This window comes from Thermobia domestica, chromosome 6 (assembly GCF_964235325.1).
Source record: "Thermobia domestica chromosome 6, izTheDome1.hap1.1, whole genome shotgun sequence".
NCBI lineage: Eukaryota > Metazoa > Arthropoda > Insecta > Zygentoma > Lepismatidae > Thermobia > Thermobia domestica.
In genome coordinates this window covers 181,260,335-181,283,794 of record NC_137459.1, presented here as the reverse complement: position 1 = coordinate 181,283,794, position 23,460 = coordinate 181,260,335, and the positions used below count along the sequence as shown (strand labels likewise).

The 23,460-nt window shown below is 35.2% G+C and overlaps 1 protein-coding gene across 2 annotated transcripts in view; it reads left to right on the top strand.

Annotated features, from left to right (window-relative positions):
• por (Protein-serine O-palmitoleoyltransferase por) overlaps positions 1–23,460 on the top strand; it is a 78,551-nt gene that overhangs the window by 45,208 nt on the left and 9,883 nt on the right. For both annotated transcript variants that reach the window (XM_081762486.1, XM_081762487.1), the window contains exon 6: positions 491–708. In XM_081762486.1, coding sequence (XP_081618612.1) covers positions 491–708 — 218 coding nt within the window. The remainder of the gene's footprint in view (positions 1–490; positions 709–23,460) is intronic.

Below are 23,460 nucleotides of genomic sequence, written 5' to 3'. Positions count from 1 at the left end.
AGTGAGTATATGGACATTTTAGGGGACCAGATGCATCCTGTTTTCTGGTACAGTTGCTGTTCCCCAGTCTTCCACGGTGACAATGCGCCAATATACATAGCCAAGCCTGTTTAGGCTGGTTTAAGGAATGTCAGGATGAACTTCATCATCTTCTCTGGCCTGCTTAATCTTACGACGTAAACATTATTGAATACTTATGATCGGTTTCAAGGCATCTATTACAGTGCAAATTTCCTTCTCTACAATTGCTGAGGCAACTGAGTGTTGGGCTGCATAAAGAATGGTCCACTCCTTCTCCGGAAACGATTCACGAGTTACATTCTTCAATTTACGAAGAATGCAAGCTCTGCTGCAGGTTAGAAGTGGACAGCTTTATATGTATGAAGCAATTTGCATTTTGTTAAAGTGTTTCCATTATTTTAATATATGTTTATAGCTGTAGACAACTTATTGAGTACGGATATGAAAACGATAAAATGTTTTATTTCAGATGGTGGGTGGCATATCGAGACGCATTGTCGTTCAGATCCAGTCATTATTTTGTATGTTTTGTGTCAGAAGCGTCTGCATTAACAGCAGGGTTCGGACACCATGATGATGTGCCATGGAGTCTTTCAGTAGCTCGTCCACAATATATTGAGATACCTCGATCACTGGTCCAAGTTGTAGTGTATTGGCATATGCCAATGCACTATTGGCTCAAAAATTGTGAGTAAATTGAATATTTTTAAACGTTTATTTATTTATTTATTTTTCGTCCTGTTATAAATGTAGATTGATTTTTGAATTATAATATGACTGTTAATATGTCTTACGGAGTAGCGCATCAGTAACCATCCACCAATTGCGTATCTAACAATGCTCCCTTTGGGTACAATAACTCACTAATGCCTCCATCTGAGTAAATTCCGCTAAACCAAGGCTTAAAAGGACATGCATTTCTTGTAATATTACTTCACCGTAACAGTTTATTTCACAGTATATTTTCTTCCAACTTACGGTATATTTTCTTCTTTTTTGCTTTAATTTATTTTCTTTCTCTTCTGTTTGCATACGTTTTCACCTATCTTTTCTTGAATCTTTCTTTTGTCGGCTTTCATTCATACGCCTTTTCTTCTCGTTTTTTGCTTACGTTTAATCCTTCATTCATCTAGTTCATATTTTTTTTTCATTGTTTTATTTTCATTTCTCTTTTCGTTCATCTTACTTGGTTTAGTTTTTCTTTATCCTTTCTTGCTGTTCCATGTTAGAACAAGAAACTTGGACGCTGATGATTGAATGGAAAGATCCAAGAACGATTTATCTTAAGCAAGAAGTGGAAAATATGTTTGATTGGTTGTTGAAATGTAGCGTTCCTTTTCAGCACCAAGGCAATTTAAGACGTGGACCTACATTAAAATAGAAAACAAACCCAATTCCATGCTCCAAAGTTCTACGCGCTAGTTAATAGACCAGCGGTGAGGACTAGGAATAGGAAAGAGTTCACAATGAGATAAAAGAAGAAAATATAAATGTAAAGTAAAAAACGTAAGGAAGGAAGAGGAAAGAATGTGCCAAGAAGAGAAAGCAGACAAACACACGAGTATGTGTGGTAGGCAGCCAGAAGAGAAAGAGTAGAAAGCGAAGTAAAAAAATATTAAAAAAAAAAAAAATCTGAATAGTATTATAAAGAATAAGACTTCCTTTCCTAAGCTTTTAAAAGGAAAGGCTGGCAGACGGAGGCACTGATATTGTAATTGTGCACAAATTAAATCTTTTTATTGCCTCTGTAAACTTTGACCTAGTGGAATTTACACTGAATATCTCTAGTGAATTTACATTCTATCAACACCAACTAGATTATCTCATTAGACGGACACAAGAAGCATTCTGTGATGGGATGATGTAATTAAGTTCTTAGGGCATTGGTTGTGTCATAACTTGTAGCTGCCAAGTACACTTAGCGCAGAGTACAGAATTGCGTAAGACTACAAATGAATAGATCTAAGTTTATTGTCTCATGTTATACATTGTAATAACATATTAGGAATATATATATGTATAATATGTGTAGTTGTGCCCAGTTTATTCTAACCATGAACAAGTTCACGTTTGTATATAACCATTATCTTTAGATCAATGGCACTTGCATAGCCACCTTCAATTCATGGGATGCCTAAACAACAAATACTTCGCGTTTCAACTTTTCCTGTGGCTTCAGTTCATCGATAACATTTTACTAATTTGGACCCACGTTCAACCAGCACTGGGACTATTCATACTGTCTCAAACAAAATGCGCAGTCAAATCCACTTGATTCTCCAACAATACAGCCACATTCCGTGATGTCAGATTTGAAAATGAACATCTGGAGATTGACGTATACATTAAACCTACTAAAAGTATTCAGCATGTCCGCTTCGAGAGCTCCCACCCCAACCACATCTAGTGTTCCTACCATATGCCTTGGGCATTCGAAGAAGCAAGCTATATGTGTTTATACTACATCATCCCTCTATGATTATCTCAAGATTCTCTCGTTAGCACCCTCCATTCTTTGATATTCTCTCACCCTAATCAGGAAACAGTTCAGTGTGAGAATAAAAGAAAACAAAAGACCCGTCACTGTAATATTCTCTACTTCGAACTTTTGATGCATTGCCTTCCCAGCATTCATTCGCGGCAGAAAGTAATGAATCTTTCCTATTCATCTAATCAATCTTTCCTAATTTGGACCCACGTTCAACCAGCACTGGGACTATTCATACTGTCTCAAACAAAATGCGCAGTCAAATCCACTTGATTCTCCAACAAAACTTTTCCCAACTGTTTTAAAATCGTTTACCGAAGGCATCCAACCTTCACATCATCATTACGAGAAGTGGTCCCTTGCAACATTCTGTTCCTTCACCGAAGAATTCCAGAAACCTGAATGTAGAACTTGATCTATCCTCAATATCAAGTTGACTTTCCGATACTCCATCACAGAGATACTTTCTCTTTTCCGATAGGTGTAATTCTTTCAACTTAATAAATCCTTAAATGTACCTCCTGTTAATCCAAATGTGTTGGTGAAACTCTAACACACCTTTCGATCACTAACTATCAACGTTATTCCTGTAGCGCCCGAGTTTCCCGTCTGCTTGTCCCAGAACACACAGTCCTTCACAACATTATATTTTACCATATATTTTGCATAAATGTTTTCAAAATCCTTTAATTTTCATGGCCTTTGTGAAGACATGGAAAGACAGTTACATTACCACCATATCTGGGAGCTGCCATCTAAATCTTTACATTATACACCCTGTTTCAAAAAGAATATACGTATTACGAAGAATTATTTTGTCCAAACTATCGATCGTTGCGCCTCGGCTCGGCTATTGGAGAAACGAATACATAGTCTACTTTATATTAATAGCCGCTAGATGTCAGTTGTCTTCTATTTTGCTTGGTAACCGTCATATGTTTAAAATGGCTACTCCGCAGCAGAAATCATTTTGTGTTCTCGAGTTTGCGAAGTGCAATTCCGTGATTACAGTGCAAAGACGTTTTAGGTTGAGGTACCAAATTGATCCTCCGAATGGGTGGAACATTCGCAGATGGTATCGACTGTTTGTAGATACAGGATGTGTATGTAAAGGAGAGAGTCCTGGCCGCCCTCGTGTTCCTGAAGAAAATGTTGCACGAATTCAAACTGCTTTCCAACGTAGTCTTTCAAAATCAACTCGTCGTGCCAGTCAGGAGTTACAAGTGCCGACAAAAATTTGCCGTGTTTTGAGACGTCGGTTGGTTATGAAGCCGTACAAGTTACAGCTGTTACAATCTCTGCGTCCTGATGACAAACGCAAACGTGTGGCATTTTGTAACGAGATTCTGGATGCTATTGACAATGATAACACTTTTGCACAACGCATCGTGTTCAGTGATGAAGCGACTTTCCGTGTTAGTGGTCAGGTAAAGAAACAAAATGTTCGAATTTGGGGCCTACAGAACCCACATGCAGTCATTGAACATGTACGAGATTCGCCCAAAGTCAATGTGTTTTGAGCGATATCCAGATCATCTGTTTACAGCCCATTCTTCTTTAATGGAAACACGGGTTAACAGTCAGCAATATGTTGCTATGTTACAAAACTGGTTGTTTCCGAGGCTGCACGAAGACAACGTCATTTTTCAACAAGATGGGGCACCCCCACACTGGAGTCGCCAAGTGCGTGAATACCTGAATGAAACCCTACCGTACCGTTGGATTGGTCGTCAAGGAGCTGGCGACTTAGCATGTCTCAGCTGGCCTCCACGGTCACCGGATTTGAACCTTGTAACTTCTTCCCGTGGGGTTTCGTTAAAGACAACGTTTATGTACCACTACTCCCACAGAACCTGGAAGAGTTGGATAACCAGATCCGTACTGCCATAACACCAGTGACGTAGGACATGCTTGCCCGAGTATGGGAAGAATTTGAGTATCGATGTGATATTATTCGAGTCGCTGATGAAGGACATATTGAACATATGTAATTTGAACTCGAGAGGTTCGTAAATATGTGTGTAAAATTTCATATTAGTATGTTTTAAAGTTTAATAAATATATATATTCGAAATACCTATATTCTTTTTGAAACAGGGTGTGTAATACACTACCTCATTACACTCGCTCTGTTTTCTACATACCTATTTTTACCTTTCCTTCACCTCATTTTTCTTATGAGCTTCCATCACCCAATATTCACTACCATCTCCCAATATTTTCATTAATATTAATTAGTAGTAGTATTAATTTCATTAGTATTTCAAATTTAAGAAGTTCGATTACTAGAACTCTCTTATTTACCCTGTCCGTGTGTCCGTCTGGCCGTCTGGGAGACAAGAAATCTCAAGAACTACTTGATGGATTACCACCAAATTTGGTAAGGATGTAGAAAGTCAAAAGTTAGGAAGAGTCAAAAATGTTGTAACGTCGTGTACAGCCAAAGAATCAAAGAAATAAATTAAAGATATGTTCGAACATAAAAGTAACAAAAAAGAACAGTGAATTGGTGAACGTATTTAAAGAGAGTGATGGTTACAGTTTGTTATTGTCACGAATGAGAATATTTCATTAATGAAATTAATGATTTACAGAGGATTTGCCGCATATGGAAAAGTAATATGGTGGATTTTTTTTTTTTTGTAATAATGTAATCATTCAACTGTAAATAATTAATAGTGTTCATTTAGACACCTAACACAGTATGTAAAGTTAACTGTTTAACAAATAATTTACACACTCATTCAACATTAAAGCAGTTATAACTGATTTTATTTGATTTTTGGTTTAGCGACCCTTTCAGCAGCGAGGCAATATGAGACATGGACCTACAGCTTAACGTGGAATCCGAACCACATGAGCCGGGAAGCAAACCCGGGTCTCCCACGTCAAAGGCACATACGCTAACCGTTTAGCCACGAGAAGCTCGCAATAAGTTAAATAACAGAACTAAGTTTAATATTTAAGTATGCAAATAGACAGTTTAAGCTTTCCAATATTATACTTTACTTATTGCAGATTCTGTTAGTTGACCAAGCACTGGTCATTTTTCCTTAGTTTTTAGGTTATGTCCAAGTGATTGATCCTCAGAGTCTTCTCCATTTTATTTTCAAAGCTCTGGGACTCGATGCTTGGAGGCTGAGTGAGGTATAATCTTTTACTTGAAAACCTGGTCTTTTTATATGAATTATTGTCGTATTGTTGTTATTTATCTCAACTATTTTGATTTTAATTTGCTAGAAAGGCCACTATACTGTATATTAGTATATTACCACAGATACTAATATGACTGACTATTCATAAGCGCCATTTTGTCAACATAGAAAATATTAACGACATGTTTTATGCTTCCAACAGTTTCAGAAGGATTACAAATTCTGTTCGTGCGATTTTAAAAATAATGCTATGCAAGCCCTACTTTGTACCAAAATTAAGGCATTACAGAAATCTTAGTTCAACTTCACCAACAGAACATTTTGATCTTCATGTATAATAATGATTTTTTTTTTTTGTTTGTTTCTTTCATTTGTGATTTTATTACATTAAGAATATATACACTTACATGTATGAATTGGCTTATCCCCCTTGGTACGTACCTTTATGAAATGGCAACACTGTACTTGCAAAGTTTGGCAACGGTGCAGCAGGTCTTTCTATCCTAACACAACTAGTGCTTTCAACGAATGATATGCAGATTTCATTTGGGTTTATTCTTGATTTGATTTTCAGTTTAAGTTCCCTTTCAGCAGCGAGGCTATACGCGGCATGGAACTACCACGTAAGTGGGATCCGAACCACATGAGCACCCGCTGAAAGTCGAGCCCGGGTCTCCCACGTTGGGTTTATTCTTGCATACATGAAATTGATGTTATATTTAATGTATTGATATTTGTAAGTTTACTTATGAAGTGGTAAATCGTTAATCTCAGAGGGTGATGAGAAAATTGGAGTAGTAGAAGTTTTACCAAAAGTATACAATTTAAATTTGTGGTTAGATTGCTTGTGTGCCCGTAATGGCCTGATAAGTGCCTCGGTAGCATAATCGGATTTGTAATTCACAGATCTGGTTCGAAGCGGGCAGCGCTACTGTTTCTAATTTTTATTTCTATAATCGAACTGATTATCATTGTTAATTATTATGTAGATTTGTCTATAAACAGTTTGGTGTTGTTCCTAATGCAATAAATAGAAAATGAACATAAGCAGGCACTTTTTCTCTTGGCAATTCAAGGTTATCGTGCAAAAAATGCAAGATTGTATAAGAATTATTAGGAGTTACAATATTACAAAGTTGATTTGAAAGTTAACAATCGAATATTCATCATGTTAATCATTTCATTCGCATAGAACCAACTATGTTAAAACAAATATTCTAAACTGCGATTTTATTGTTTCAAAGATCGGGATGTTGCAAGTTCTGAGAATGTTCTTGACAAATTTTAGTACAACAAACAATAAATGTTCGTTTGAAGATTTATCAGAGGAAGTATTTTTAAAATGTTCTTTTTGTGAAGCATTTTTTTGCTGCATTCACTGTACTTTTATGATGTGTAAAATTACAAGAGATTAAGTTCAATTTACAGCATCCTAACGTAATCGCAACTAGGAAAACTTAATATATAGAGAGAAATCCGCAACTAAGTATTAAAACGGATTTGTTAGTAGACGAACTGAATGTAAGGATAATATCTTTTTACATGAATTAACAAGAGAACACTCTTATTCAGTGTAAGAAATAGTCCAATGGAAGAGTCGGAGGAAAATATTAAACCAAACATCGAAGATTCGAACCTATCATAGACTTAAAAAATATATATATATATATATAGAAAGTACAGTCCCAGACAAATAAAAACATTTCATAATAATCTGGCCCATGCCAAAAGAATCATCTACATTTGGGGCTACCAGGGTTGGCAGAAACCATGGTTTTTATTGAAAAAACAAAAAAGTTTTTTTTTTTTAAACTAGATTTTTTTTTTGGGGGGGGGGGTAAATAATTTGCTCTATGTATTTATATCACATAGGAACAGAAATAAGTTTGTTTCACCTTGGTGTTATTATGCAACAACCAGGTTATGCTGGAAGGGGTCACATAAGCTTAACCACTTAACGTAAAGGGACGAGTATACTCGTCTTTTATTTTTATCGAAAACAAAACGACGAGTATACTCATCCTAGCTTCCATTTACCCATTCTTCTTTCAAAAGGTCGAATATACACGTTTTCTAATGTTTCTTTATGTCATTCTAATCATTTATGTTTTCTAATCATTTACGAGTCTTGTCGGTCAACAATGAACACTATCACCACCATTTATAATGTTCTTATGTGAATATTGTAATAAACAATAAAAAAAAATTACATTAAAAAATTGAACAACTTTGGGTTGAAAATCTGTACGTTAAGAGGTTAAAGCGGAGTCCAAACCGTTTCTCGACTTACATCCGGAACAAATTGTCCTCCATTTGAACTCGAAACGGGGACTAATTGGCCACAAATGCCATACGTCTGCCTACTCACTCACGAAGGACTCCTGATACGTTGTACTGATCTTTACGTACTTTTAACATAATTGTCTAATTGTCAAGAGTCATTTGAGAAGGACAAAAAGATAAACAGTTGCACAAATGAAACCATTATACAGAATTACATATGGACAATTTCAAAATACTGCAGAGTACAGAAGAACTAATTAAGTCGAAGTTAGTTCATTAAGAATTTTATTAGTCCAAGTTAGTTCATTAAGACTTTTATTAGTCCAAGTTAAAGAAATACGACGACTTAATTTGCATATCAGTGAGAAAAGTGAATAAAGATACGAATTATTTGAGTCCACCTTGACTCTGACCCATTTATATATAAATAGATACCAAAGATATTTCTGATTTCAGTAAATGCCTCTCGTGGGGTTTGTATGACCCCCCCCGCCAAAAAAAAAAAACGGTATTTCGATGTATTTTATCAACAGTAAACACTATTAAAACGAAACAATATTTAGAATTTTTCTTTGCAATTGCATAATAATAATAATAATAATAACAAACTATCAAAAATCACAAAAGAAACATTCATAAACTTATTTTTAAAAAGATGCTTTTGTAGTATAATCTTTTTGAGTAATGAATGGGGAATTTAGGTCTGAATATAATACGAATAATATGAGGGAGTAACACGCGATAACTCACAAATGTGTGTTCATCAAGATTTTACGAACACTTACACTTTTCCCATTATTTTTCGTTTTTTGGTTTAAAGCAGTTTTTTTTTTAAACCAGCTGGTTTAAACTAAGGTTTAAACCACCTTGGTTTAAACCAGCCAACCCTGGGGACTGCCAAACTTGAGTACATCGGTTTGGGTGCTGTAAGGTGAAATAAGCGAGGCCGTAAAACGGGTTCAAAATAGTCAGTTGAGTTGCTAAGTTTTGAACGAAAAAATCATAAAGAGTGTCTGCATAATATATAGAAAGAAGTGTCTTTTAGTAGTGACTTTACTTTTTAATGTTGAACTTTACAATTATAATTATATTCTCTTATAAAGTTATTTTAAAAAAAAAAATTGTCTGAAAATGTATTACCTGAAATTTATAAGTGGAAAAATTTTCAAAGAAAATCATGTTGTTCTAAAACCAAGTAACGAAAAAAAAACTTTTAAACGATTGAAATATACTTTAACATTTTTAGTTGTTAAATACGTGCGCACACTTTAAATATATATATATATATATATATATATATATATATATATATATATATATATATATATATATATATATTATAAACCCAACGTAATGGATTGAGTTGCTAACTATCGCACAAAAGACACGCTAAGCCATAGAAAGTAACTATATAACATATGGAAAAACGTGTTTTTAATAAGGTTTTTACTTTCTAATATTAAAATTTACAGTTAAATTTCCTTAATTAAGTTACCTTTTTTATTTTTATTTATTTATTTATTATTATTATTATTATTATTATTATTATTATTATTATTATTATTATTATTATTATTATTATTATTATTATTATTATTTGTATTTATTTATTTTACTTTCTAGTGACGGTAGGTGGAGATATCGAATTCGAAATTTCAAGTTATTTACACCTTTCATTGCCTCTACATACCGAAAAAGTTATTGTTGAATATATGCCCGCCCCCTCGCCCTGGTGTAAATATGTTCACTCGCCTAGAGACCATACCATTCATGTATCGAGACAAAATTTTAAACTTAAGGCTTTTGTAAGATTATTTTTTATTATTATTATTTACTTATTTATTTATTTATTTTCTTCCTAACCCCCAAAATAGGGGTAGTTTACTTAAGGGTGACAAATCAAAATTAGCTATTTTCTCAAAAACGGCCATAAAGATTTTCTTTTATTAATATATCAATATTTCATTAACAACCCTATACTGCAATGTGTCATTTTCTAGGAAATGTAGAAGTGGTAGTTTACTCCGGGCGAGTTCTTTTCGTATGACTTTCTCAGACAGGTGATTTTGTTTATATTTCTTAAATAAATATTTCAATAATAATCTAACAATATGAAATAACACATTTGTTCTTTAAGAAAAGAAAAAAAGTCCAAGGGGTAGTGTACTCGTACGGATGAGTTTTTTTGGACGATTTTCTCAAAACGAACTCACGCAATTTTATTCATACAATATATCAGCTACTCTAAAGAATAAGGAGTGCGATTTAAGTTAAGGTTATTGGCAAAAAGCAAGTATAAAACAAAACAACTCATTCGATCTCAATGAAAGTTTCACCCTTTGCTCGTCATAGTGTCTCGCAAGCGTACACTAAGTGTGAGCGCGTAAACATGAACGGGAAGTGAATGACAGCCGAACAGACCAAGGCTGTACGCAAGCGGATTATCCAATTCTACGAGAACTAGTGCTCATGTGACTTTATGGCTGCTTTGAACCACTTTAAGTGTGAATATCCTTATAGTACAGTGCATAGAATATTAAAAAATTATGCAGAAACTGGTGAAGCATCAAGAAAGAATAATTGTGGTCGCCCAATTTCAAAATGTACACAAAAATTGATAAGTGCGATTAGCCGAGAATTGTTGAAGTGCCTTAGTTTGTCAAACTGTTTTTAGGACGAAAATATCAAATTTCTGAATTCACTGCAAGGAAGATCAAGAAAGAACACGGATTCAAGGTTGAAACATGTAAAAGTGCACCATTTTATACAGCAGAACTGAAGCAGCGTGCTAAGATCAACTGCCACAAACTCTCCGACAAGAAGTTCGCGAACAAGATTGTAATCATGAACGATGAAACTTAATTTTACCAAAACTTTGCGTTCTCGCATGTTTCCAGAATGTATCGTACATTGATAAACAAGTTAGTCCTAGCAAGTTCGTAAAAGCTAAAGACAGGTATGCGAAAAAGTTTTTGATCTGGCAAGCGATCGCGACAAACGGCAAAATTTCGCCTGCTGTTGTTCGAAGTGGGATAATCAACGGTGACTGCTATTTAGAGTGCATTTTGATTCCATGGATACAAGAAGAATTCACCGGATATGGCATTGTGTTTTGGCCCAATATGGCATTTTCGCATTATGTGAAAAAAATGTGCGCTACGCGCTTACTGACGCTGATATTGAGTTTGTTGGCAAAAACGAGAGCGTGCCAAAAGTTCCTCAGGCTATACCCATTGAGCGTTTTTGGGCTTTAATTAAACGTGAAATGGTCAAAAAGCGTACTTTCATCAAGCATGTGAAAGATGTGCAAAAAAAGTGATCGGAAATAGCAAAAGAAGTGGCAAAATGTAGTGGACAAACTCTTTTCAGGAAGTTCCGGTTCACGCTTCGAGAAATCGGCCGCATTGGTGTCTATAGCTTCAAATAGTAAACAACTACTTTTTTTTCAGTTGTCATTTGTTTATTATATTAAAATCTGTTGTGATTTCTTAAGAAATAAAAAAGTTATTACAAAAATTCAAAGTTCCCTTAATTTAAATCGCACTTCTTATTGAGGTTTATGCACACGAGATGGCGTTAGTGTCTCAAATCGCAAGGTATATGGTATATTAGTCGCAGAAGATCAGGGGTAACGTCAGTTTCAGCTGACAGTTGAAGCTAGTAGCTGTTCAGGAAGTGTTGGAATTCTTAGAATCAAATAGAAGGTTTGGGCCTAAAGATAATAAACTTTCCGCAAAACTGTGCAACATTTGACAATTTTATTTCACTAAAGTCACAAATGCTGCGCAAACATGTGGAGAAATTTGTGCTGTTTATGGGCGAGATACGTTATCAAAAGCAACAGCCTAAAGATAGTTCAGTAGCTTTCGTTCCGGAAATTTCCATGTCGAAGATGCTCGTCACAGTGGGTGACAATCACAAAAAAAGTGTATTATATTCTAACAAAAGTACAGCAAGAGCAGCATGTAAGCAATCATGACATCGTCAGTGACCTAAACATCCATCATCAAACACTTTTAAACCATTTGGAGAGAGCTGGCTACAAAAAGAAGTTCGACGTTTGAGTGCCACATGATCTGACTCAAAAATATTTGCTCGATCAAATTTCTCTCTGCAAATCTCTACTGAAACATAACGAACTCGAACTGTTTCTGAAATTTTGATCACGAGTGATGAGAAATGGTTAACTTGAAAAAGATCGTACTTGAAACGAGAAGAAGCTCCAGTGTATGGCGAAACTCACACTGACGCCCAGGAACGTTATGCTGTGTATTTGGTGGGATTGGAAGGGTATCGTACATCACGAGCTGCTGCCCCCAGGCAAAACGATAGACTGTCAACAATTAGTGCGAGTGCATCGAGCAATTTAAAGGAAACAGACGGAACTTGTCAACAAGAAGAGTCTAGTATACCACTCTGATAACGCCAGACCGCATACGTCATGACTATTCTTCGGAAATGGAGAGAGCTTGGCTTCCAGTGCATCCACCGAATAGGCCGAACCTGGCACAATCAGACGCATTTGTTTGGTTTTCTACAGAACTGAATTAGGTTGTTGCAAGTTTTGAGAATGTTCTTGACATAAATTTTAATACAATAAACGAAGAATGTTGATTTGAAGATTTTGGAGAGGAAGTATTTTTAAAATGTTCTTTCTTTCTTTTTTTAAAGCATTTTCGGTGCTTTAATTTTATTTTGCCTTTATACTTTCGTGGTGCATAAATTATAAGTGATAAGGTGGAATTTGACGTTCATAAATGAAGAAGGTAATATTTATTGATGTTGGATTGAACCTGCAACCCATTGAAAAAATGTCTACTTATGTCCGTCTTTTAGCGTGGGAGACCCGGGTTCAATTCCCTGCGTGTGGTCGTGTGGTTCGGATTCCACGTTTAATCAGTAGGTCCACGTCTCATATAGCCTCGCTGCTGAACGGGACGTTAAACTCAAAATCAACTCAACTCATTATGCCCGTTTCCTGTTTATCGCATCAAGAGCAACAAGCTGTATACGAACAAGTAAACAAAATAATTAACAACGATAACCAGTTAGATTGCAGAAATACGATTTTAGAAAGTAACACAGTCTGGATTCCAACTATCCTACGGAGGCAGTTGTTGGGCCTTTGCAGGCACACAAACAATTGAAACATTGATCGCTATAGAGTAAAAGTAGTAACAGATAGTGAGAAGCGGTTTTCTGCAATCAATTAAATGTCCCAGAATAAATTCCATCTTCACTTTATTAAAACCGGAAGTGGTAGAAAATCAACTACTTCTAGTTTTAACGGTGAACGCTATACAGATAGATAGAGATCTCGGTAAGAGAGAGAAACTGCATTCTGCAATTGATTAAGCATCCCAAGAATATATTTCATTTCCGTTCTTAACTCTTAACTAAAACCAGAAATGGTAGAAATTCATCACAACTTTCAGTTTCAATAAGACAGTATATAGAACACAAGCGATGAGAGATAGTGAAAAGTTTTTTTTTTTAAATCAATTTAGCGTTTTAAGAAAGTGTATCGTTTTCTCTCTTAACTCCTATTCAAACCGGAATCCTGTTTAACGTTGATCGCTCCTCTGTGATCAATTATGCATTCCAAGATCATATTCCATATCCATTTTCATCTCCGAAAGTGGTAAAAATCAGCCACTTCCGGTTTTAATGTTGAACGTATAGAGTAGAAACAGTAACAGATAGCGAAAACAAGTTTTCTGCAATGAATTAAGCTTTCCAAGTATATATTCCATTTCCCCTCTAGTCTTATTATTAGAACCGGAAGTGATATAAACATACTACCACTTTCGGTTTAATATTAATTAAGAAAATAGTACGCCATACAAACCAAAGTCCTTCACATGGTATACACGTGACTCTGCTACTTGTTATTATTTTTTTATGTATTGTTAATTTCTTCATTAATTTATATTTTTCTCTTTAAGTTGTTCCTTCTCTGTTATAATGTTTCGGTTATTAAACAAAAATAACCATGTTTCTATTCTTAAACGCAGTCTTGCTTACTGTATCTAATATTCATTTAATGTAATATTAACTGTACTATTTCGGATTCCCAAACATCTTCCTCGGCAGATCTGGGCAGCTGACGTGCAACTTCTCACTTCTTAGATTTTATTTTGCATTAATTCGTTGAAATCCTCAACATTATCACATTTATAGTGCTACTTCGTAGTAAATTGGTTAAGCATGTCCTATATATTATAAACATTTATACAGGGTGGCCCAAAATTAGGTATACAGTACCGTACTGATCAGCTCATTGCATTTTATATCATTTCATATTGTTATTCATCAGGTAGACTTAGTTTCTTTATTATTTGTTCTTAATGTGTGTTTACTTACATTTTAAGCTCGGAAGAGCCGAAGCAAAAGTAGAATGTTATACTAGATCAATGCAGGTGTATACCTATCTTTGGGCCACCCTGTATATTTTGAAAAGTTCTCGGCAAGTAAATGAAATGTGTAATCATCAGAGTGTAACATACAATTAATACTTTACGTTCAATTGTAAATTTGAGATTATAATAACATCTTCACAAAATCCTTGTTGAAAGTAAGCAAGATTTCTACAACTAGCACAAAATTATAACTCTTCGTAAAAATCTTCCGCATTTTATATATATATATATATATATATATATAGAAATAAGACATCCAAAGGAAGAGGACTCTAGCATAAGGAAGATATACTATCATATTAACAAGTTTTTTGATCTCATCATTATTTACAATGCATACAAAATACTGCAAGGCAAAATTCTAAGAAGTGAAGTAAGTTGCTCAGATCCTCTGAGAACGATTTCAGGGATCACTGAAATAGTACAGTTGATAGTACATCAATGTTAAATGCAGTAAACGAAACAGTATGTTTACAAATTATTGTGAATATACGTCAGTTGATATCCTTAAATCCTGTTTCTGTTCACTCAGTTATGCCCAGTGGTAAGTAATGAAGATGAACAATTTTTTAAATAAAAGTATCTACAAATCTACACGCAGTTTTAACTAGCATCGTAGGACATAGTGGTAAGTATTGTAGTGCTCACCTCTGGTACGAAGTGTCGTAAGTTCAGTTCTAATTCGTATGAGTGCCTCCACGTAGGGTAGTCACTAACTCTCTCACCTTTAGTGCGAGTGATCCTAGGTTCTATTCCGGGGAGATACTCGGTCGAAAAGGTGTAATAGCTTTTCCAGGCCAGCTATCCTGAGTGATTATTTTTTTCATTCACACCAGCCAAATGCCGGAATGATATCAAACGTACAGGTTTCAGGCCGCTTCCTTTCTTCCCTAGTTTTTTCTTGCTTCCCCCTTCCCCAGGTAGTGTGATCGCCAAGGGATGTCATCTCTCATACGTGATGGCCTTACGGTCGTTGATGCCGGTACTACTCAGAAATACGTATCAATAAATAAATTTAGTTCGTATGAGCTTAAAGTGGACACCATCGTGTCTAAATTTTATCGGAATGCTTCCGTTTTCCTCCTACTTTCTTATTCTACCATTGTTAACATGTGTTTAAATTTATGTTATAATTTGGATGTAAATTTACTTTTGAGATGGATAAGCATTAACTAAAAACATAATTAAGATTGAATCAACATTTGTGAGTGTCATAAATAACTGACAATGAAAGCTAATCAAGATTGTCGTATTGCCTGTAGGGTTGTCTCCGGTAGGACCTAAGTGTGATTTTCGTTGTGGTTTATTGAATATAATGGTTCAGATCGGTCCAGCCTCTTCACTTATTAATTCAATTTACTGCGAACGTTATTAATAAATCAAATCAAATGTCATTATGTGTTGCCGTTACGTTACGAAAATCATTAAATAAGCCTAACCATGCATCTTGCAACAGATTTTTCGTCTTAGGTATGACTGAAGTTTATTACTATTGGGAAATGCTAGGCTATACCACACATACGTTCGTAAAATAAGGATCAAATGATCTTTTCGTGAAACCATGTAGTAGACTTGTTGCTTCATGAGGGTTGCTATATGACATGCTTCATGAGGGAGTTGAGTTATTGAGTTTAACGTCCCGCTCAGCAGCGAGGCTATATGAGACGTGGACCTACTGATTAACGTGGAATCCGAACCACATGAGCTCCCGCCGGGAATCGAACCCGGGTCTCCCACGCCAAAAGCGCGTACGCTAACCGCTTAGCCACGGAGGAGCTCACGTCATGAGGGACGTACATTCATATGTCATATATCGTACTGTTCCTTCGATCACGTTTACACACATGTGTGGCACTGGGAGATCAAAACAAATTCCTGTCTGGGAAGAGGTAGATATCATATTCTAAGAGTGTTATCAAAACATAGTTTTTTTTAAAAAAAAAAAAAAAAAAAAGTAAGTTTTATTGGGTACAATTGGGTCTTATTGGATAAAATTGGGTTTAATTAAATCTTATACGTATATTTAAAGCCATATTCGCAGTAAAAGTACCATTTAAGCATTCATGTTCTATTGTACACATAAACTATGAAATTTCCTTGTATAGCTGCGGTAGCTTACCTCTGGCAAGGGTGTCCTGGTTCGATCCCAGCTTCTGCCAAGTGAGTTTTGTGGTGGACAGACACCGTGTGCATGGTTTCATTGGAGATTTCTCGTTTTCTCCTACTTTCGTCATGCTACGATCATTATCCCTTAGCCTCGGTGCATAATCGTCAGACATTGAATTTCTTGTTCACCCCAACCATATGTTGGTGGGCAACATGGAAATTTTAAAACTTTCCTTTCCCTTGGGAACACCGTTTTATAGTTTCATAAGGTCTCTTCTTCGTAACTGTTTCCACATATTTTATCCTTGGTCTTCCTCTTCCTGGTTTTCCTTCTGCCTTTCTTATCAACACGGAGTGCCGAATAAGATGGCCAAGCATGCTGTTTCTTCTTTTTTCTATTATCTTCATGATCTGTCGTTCTTTATTAGCTTTCATTAGTACGCCTTCATTCCCTTTCCTTTTGGTCCATGACAGGGTGGATTGATTTAAATCACGATATAAATCAAGATTTAAATCACTTGATTTTTTAAAATAAAAATCGTTGATTTAAATCGAATTCCGAAATAAATTAATTTAAAGTGAAAATGAGTAAAATCCAGTTTCTTTTCTGTTATTTCGATTATGGAAGTTAATAATCATAATACTATGAGACTCAAATTTACAGTATAGTATGAAAACAAGTGTCATGCAGAGGATGATTGGGGAAAATCCCGTTTTGAACAAGTAACGGAGCAATCCTACTTTGTTTTCGTTACATTGGGTTTGGGTTTTAAAATCGTTAACTATTCCAACGGGGAAATCACCATCGATATTTAAAATGAAAATTCTTTTTTGTGCGTGTCTATTTGTTGGTTCCCAGATAATAGGGTTTATTTAGAGGGGTCCTATCCCCTCTCTATTTTTTTTAATTAATTTTATAACTTTAGGAGAAATTTATGTACTTCATGCTGCAAGCTAGTTGTGATTTTTTTAAAATAGACCTCTGCCAAATATCAGTAATTTTTGTGGTAAAAAGTGTCATTTTGATAAAATTTGCTGTACTTTTTCCTTAATGCTTAATTTTTTAAATTATATCACCTATTTTTAGGCGATAGGGTAGAGTCTTCGTTATTCGATTAAAAAAGTACCAATAAGGCTTTTTACTTTGTTTTCTTCAAGACTGGAGGCATTTTTAGAACACGTTACATACGCTTTCACGCCTTTCTGCGTTAAGGCATAGTGTGTGATGACGTCATAAACTTAAAAGGATATTTTTTGTTATGCGTATTATTATTATTTTTTGGTGGGTTACATTTTGCATTCAGAAGACTGAAATTTTGCACACTCGTTCAGTGCACCTCTTAATAATTTTCAGATGTTCTCAGATCTCTGCGTGGAAACAGCGGGGTCCAGAGGGGCAAAAATGTTTTTTAAAAAAAAGGATATTTTTAACAAAAAATTAGCTTTTTTCGTGATTTTCCCGTCTCAGATGGAGACATATGAATGGTACCGTTTGAAAGGTTGTTTTATTTGAAGAAAATGATGTACGTACTATGCTCCTAGGATAAATAGGGATGTCTCAGGAAACTGTTACCTGAGATCATGTTTTGTACGGGAATCTGGGGTATTTGGGGAATATTATTTTTCGCGGGCTTACTTTTGCACCTACAACATTGAAATTTTGCACATTTACTCAGTGCACCGTTCAGTATTTTTCAGATCTCTGTCTTAAAACAGGGCGAGGGGTCTACAGAGATAAAAATTTTTAAAAATATGTCATTTTAACAGAAAATTCCACTTTTTCGTGATTTACCCGCCCCAATACATAAGGGAGACATTTGAAGGGTACCGTTTGAAAATTTGTTTTCTTCTGAAGAGAATAATGTACAAATGATGATCCTAGGATAAATAGGGATGTCTGAGGAAATTTTTATATTACGTCCGGGTCATCTGAGGCATTGTTAAATAGTTATCTCACCCTTACTACTCAATATAGAAGCTTGAAATTTTGTACACACATTTAGTACACCCCTTAGTGTTTCTCAGTTCATTTTGATATCTGTGCGTTAACACAGGGGAATCAAGAGGGAATCAAAATTAAAAAAAAAAAAAAAAAAAAAAGTTTAAAAAAAATGCCGATTACTCTCAAAATTTCCCGCTTCAGGGACATGATAGGGAAATGTGAATGTTACCGTTTCAAAAGTGGTTCTATTCTAAAGAGAGTGATGTATGTACGATGATCCTAGGATAAATAGGGATGATGCTGTAGCTGCTTGACTGAAAGTCTATAATTTACCTTTATAAAGAGCCATAATTTAAAAGGATTAAGAAACATTGTTTGGGGTTGATATAGGTTAACAATTGGGGATAATTCAAAATTCAACCCCAATACTTTCACTTAAATGGCATAATTAGCATTTAATACTAATTCCTAATGCTTTTTTCTTCAGTTCGCGACTTGTATTGTACGAGGAGAAAGATTTGATTTAAATCAAAACATCGATTTAAATAAAAAAAATCAACAAAAATGATTTTTAAAAAATATGATTTTTTTTCCCACCCTGGTCCATGATATGCGCAGCATTTTGCGCCAACACCTCATTTCAAATGCTTCCAGCTTGGATAATTCAGCTTTTCTCAATGTCCACGTCTCTGATCCGTAAAGCGCCACGCCCCATACCAGCGTCTTAATAAATCGTTTTTGAACGTTCAACGACACATTTTTTACGTTAGCCTGTGCTGCTCTTGAACTTACGGCTTTTCACGTCTTCCATCTGAGGATATTAGACTTCCTAAATAGGGGAACGTCTTTGACATTGAACTAAACTAAAAATAACAAAAATGAAAAAAAAAGAAGTTTAAAAAAATATTGCACAAGGGAATCCGTGAAACCCTGTCTGATTTTCGTAGCACACTTTGCACAATTGACACTCGCTTATATTTGGAGTTGCAGAAAGAAGGAAGTAAACAATTTTGCGGACTAATAAAGAGAAGATAATATGGAATAGGAATAAAATTCTCTATTACACTCAGAATTCAAATCCCTAAGACAGCCGTTCTGAGTGAAGATTCCTTTAGTTTCTCTCGAAACACACCAAGGAAACATTGGGATAGTACTTCAAGTTCATGAGCCAGAGATAAAAAAAACGGTTTTATTAAATATATGTTTATTTCAAATAAAAAGTCTTTTTTGGTAGAACTAAAATTCTGGAAATGGAAATTTATTTTATTTTGTTTATTCTCATTTCAAGTTGCCAAATTTGCATTTTTACAATACATTTTAGGATTAAAGAGCCTTTCTAACACACGATAATTGTACTATACGTTACATACTCGACTAGATACGCAAGAATAATTTAGAAGTTTCACTATCTGAATGCCGTTAGTGTTGAGAAGATAGATGTGTGTGTTTAGAAATTCCCTTCTTTAAATGAAGCGTTTTCTATTTGTTATGGATTAGGAATTAGATTTCTAGGCTTTGGGCAGCTATGGTCATGTTAGCTCGTCTCGTATGAAAGATGACATCCCTCGGCGATCACACTTCCCGTGGAATTAGGAAGAAAAGAGTAGGGAAGGAAGAAAGTGACCTAAGACTTACGTTAGATACTATCCCGGATTTGCCTAGTGTGAATGGGGAAAACCTCACTCAAAATTACTGGCCTGATAAAGCTCTTACACCTCCTCGACCAAGTGTTCCCACCGGGAATAGAAACTGTAACCCCTCGCATCAAATGCGAGAGCGTTAGCGACTACACTACGCGGAGCCACATTTTCGATTCGTAATCAACTGACACATGGAGAAAGACATTTTATATTTGTTTGTTCTAATACGTGAGTATGTACTTCAAAAACAAACGGAATGAAGTAGCATTGCTTTTTAATTTTAGATGAGCTGAAATGCTTTTTTTTTTTTTTTTTTTTTATTTCATGGAAAAAATTAGCTTCATGCGAAATATTTGAACTTCCTCTACCCCTTAGGATACACATGTCAATGGAAATAATAATTTGTTTAAAAAAATGAAATATTCTATTTTAATCATAATTTTTGAACCCCTGTCTCTCTTAGAACACACCCTTTAAGCAAAGTTACATGATAAAAGTACCAACTTGAGGTAGATACTAACTATGTTCAAAATCTTATTTTAAGCTGTTGAACCGTTTTCCAGTGACACACACAATAAGTCACAAACAATAAGCTATGTTGGCTTAAATGTGTAAAAAGGAATTATAGAAAATGCTCTCCTTCTTCTGTTAAAACGTAAATTTTCAAGAAACGGAGAGAGACATGTTCTCTTATTTTTAATGAGGAGTTTATATACCGAGTTTCTTCTTCCTAACTTGACGGGCTCATGAGATACTGTATTTTTGAAAGAAATGGTGAACCCCCTCTATTCCCATTATGATGCACCCTTTAATCAAAGTAATATAATAAAAATTCAACTCATGGTAGATACAAATTACGTTCCAAAATTCATTTCAAACTGTTCAACCGTTTCCCCGTGATGTGATCACAAAGAACAAGCAACATCGCTTTCAGTGGATATATAGATATAGAAATTTTTTAAAAACGCTGTAAGAGATATTCACTTATTTTTAATGAGAAGTTTATATATTGAGTTCCTAAGTTGACGGGCTAGTGAGTTACTGTAATTTTTACATAAATTTTGAACCACTACTACCTCTCTCACTTACGATGCATCCTTGAATCAAAGTAATATAATAAAAGCTCAACTCAAGGTAAGTACCATCTTCAAAAATTCATTTCAGTCTACTCAAACGATACCCTTTATGCGAACACAAACAGGCAACATCGGTTCAAGGTAAAGAAAGAAATGGTATAAAATTCTCCGTTCCCTTTTAAATGGGAATTTTCAGAACTGTTGGGACACAAGTTCACTGAGGATTCATATACTAAAGTTCATCTTCTAACTTGACAGGATCGTGAGATTCTTAATTTTTCGTATAGATTTTTGAACTTCTGCTCCTCTCCCGCCCTCAGAATACGCATTTAGTCAAAGTTAATATGGCACAAACCCAGTTCAATGTACCACCACTCATGTGTGTGCATTGTTACACTGTGATATTTTTAACATTTACTTTTGTACCCTTCTGTACATGTTTCTTTTTAATTTGCATTTCTCTCCCTATGTATCTGCTCCCATACCGATACCATGATATGAGTGTACGTATAAAATAACATGATAAAATCTATGAGTATTATATATACAGATAAACATCAAACTATCGAAAACATACTGGATTAACAAAATTCAGCTTAGCTTATTAGTCTAATAAACCAGAGAAAAGCTGAAATTCATCTTGGTGTTCCTAGTTGAACAAATCTGGCTGCTTGTTGGCACATTGTCGTCACGGAGAATTGTATCGTTGTTAGGAAATAACATCTATACATAAGATGCACCCAGTCACTTAAATTTTCACATGTTTACTGGCAATGATTTGTTCTTTGAAAGTAATAATAGAATCAACGGAATACTGTAAAATTGAGTTCGCACAAGAACAGAGCTGCCGTCGTGTTTAAGCGTGGAAAGCAGGCAGTGCGGATCAACGCTTCTTTGGGCCTCCCCGCCATGTTGTTAAAACAAAGGTAAATCTTACTCATGGGACGGTATTACTCTTCCAACCATCGACAGTCCTTGGCGACAATTCTTTTCAATGTTTGATCATACCTAGGCGTGGTTTTCGCCCACTGTTTCTCTTCTTTCATGGTGTTTTGCCACACGTTCCGTATGCCTTCATTATCTTGGGGACAGTTGCTCTGGATACACCTAAAGCACTGCCAGCCTTGGATACACTTGCTCCAACTAACTACGCACATACCTTCCTTGAAACTCGTACACAAACGTTTCGCCTATTCCACACACGAATGCTACTGTACTGCCAACCGTATTACTCACTATCACCCAACACAGCAGTAACATAAGAGTGTTGCAGTGCTCGAATGATAGTGTTACTAACTCACAAATAATATTTGTTATAGTACATGAATGTTCCCAAGAATAAATGTTCCCATCATTTATTTGTATATGAATTATTTCCATGGTTTTATACTTGTATTTCTTCTTTTATGATTATACTTACTACAAGCTGGAGAAAATTCTCCGAAAAATATTGTTTCTAATTGGCTTTTGCAAAGTAAAAATTTATCCTTTTTCTTATTAGTGACTTATATTGGTTATGAACTTTTAAGTTCTCTGTTTAATTTGTAATGTAAATTTGAAAAAAAAGTAACCTATTTCATTAGTAGATCTGGATACGATTGAATTGAGATTTGAGTTTACCGTTCCGTTCAGCAGCGAGGGTGTGTGACACGTGGATCTATAGCTTAATGTGGGATTCGAACCAAATGATCTTTCGCCGGGAATCAAATCTGGGTCTTCTACGCCAAAGTTGCGTATGCTATCCATATAATTATGAGGGAGCTGATATAAGTAAATCTGAAAAGTTGCATTACCATCATCATCACAATGCAGTTGCTTTAGCGAAATTGATATTAGTAGAAAACAAATGCATCCCATTTTCTGAGATAGTAAATTTATAAAATGTGACTCCATTGTAATATTTCCAAGTATTGCCTAAATCTCAGTCGTTGAATGTCTGCTGGATGTGCAACTTCTCAGACTGGCAGTTGTGTGGCATAATGCGTGATGACACCAAAAATTGCCGCAGTTGGAGTTGACTTGATTTTGAGTTTAACGTCCCATGCAGCAGCGAGACTATATGGGACGTGGACCTACTGATTAACGTGGAATCCGAACCACATGAAATCCCGCCGGGAATCGAACCCGGGTCTCTTACGCCAAAGGCGCGTACGCTAACTGCTTGCCGCAGTTTGAAAATGGTTTTCGAACGTATAGTCTCTGCTTATGCTTTATTGTTTAAAAACATATAAACACAATTATAAAACTATTGATCTATATATATCCTACATCTATATCTATACCGGTATGTATATCTATATAGATGTAAATATATATATATATATATATAT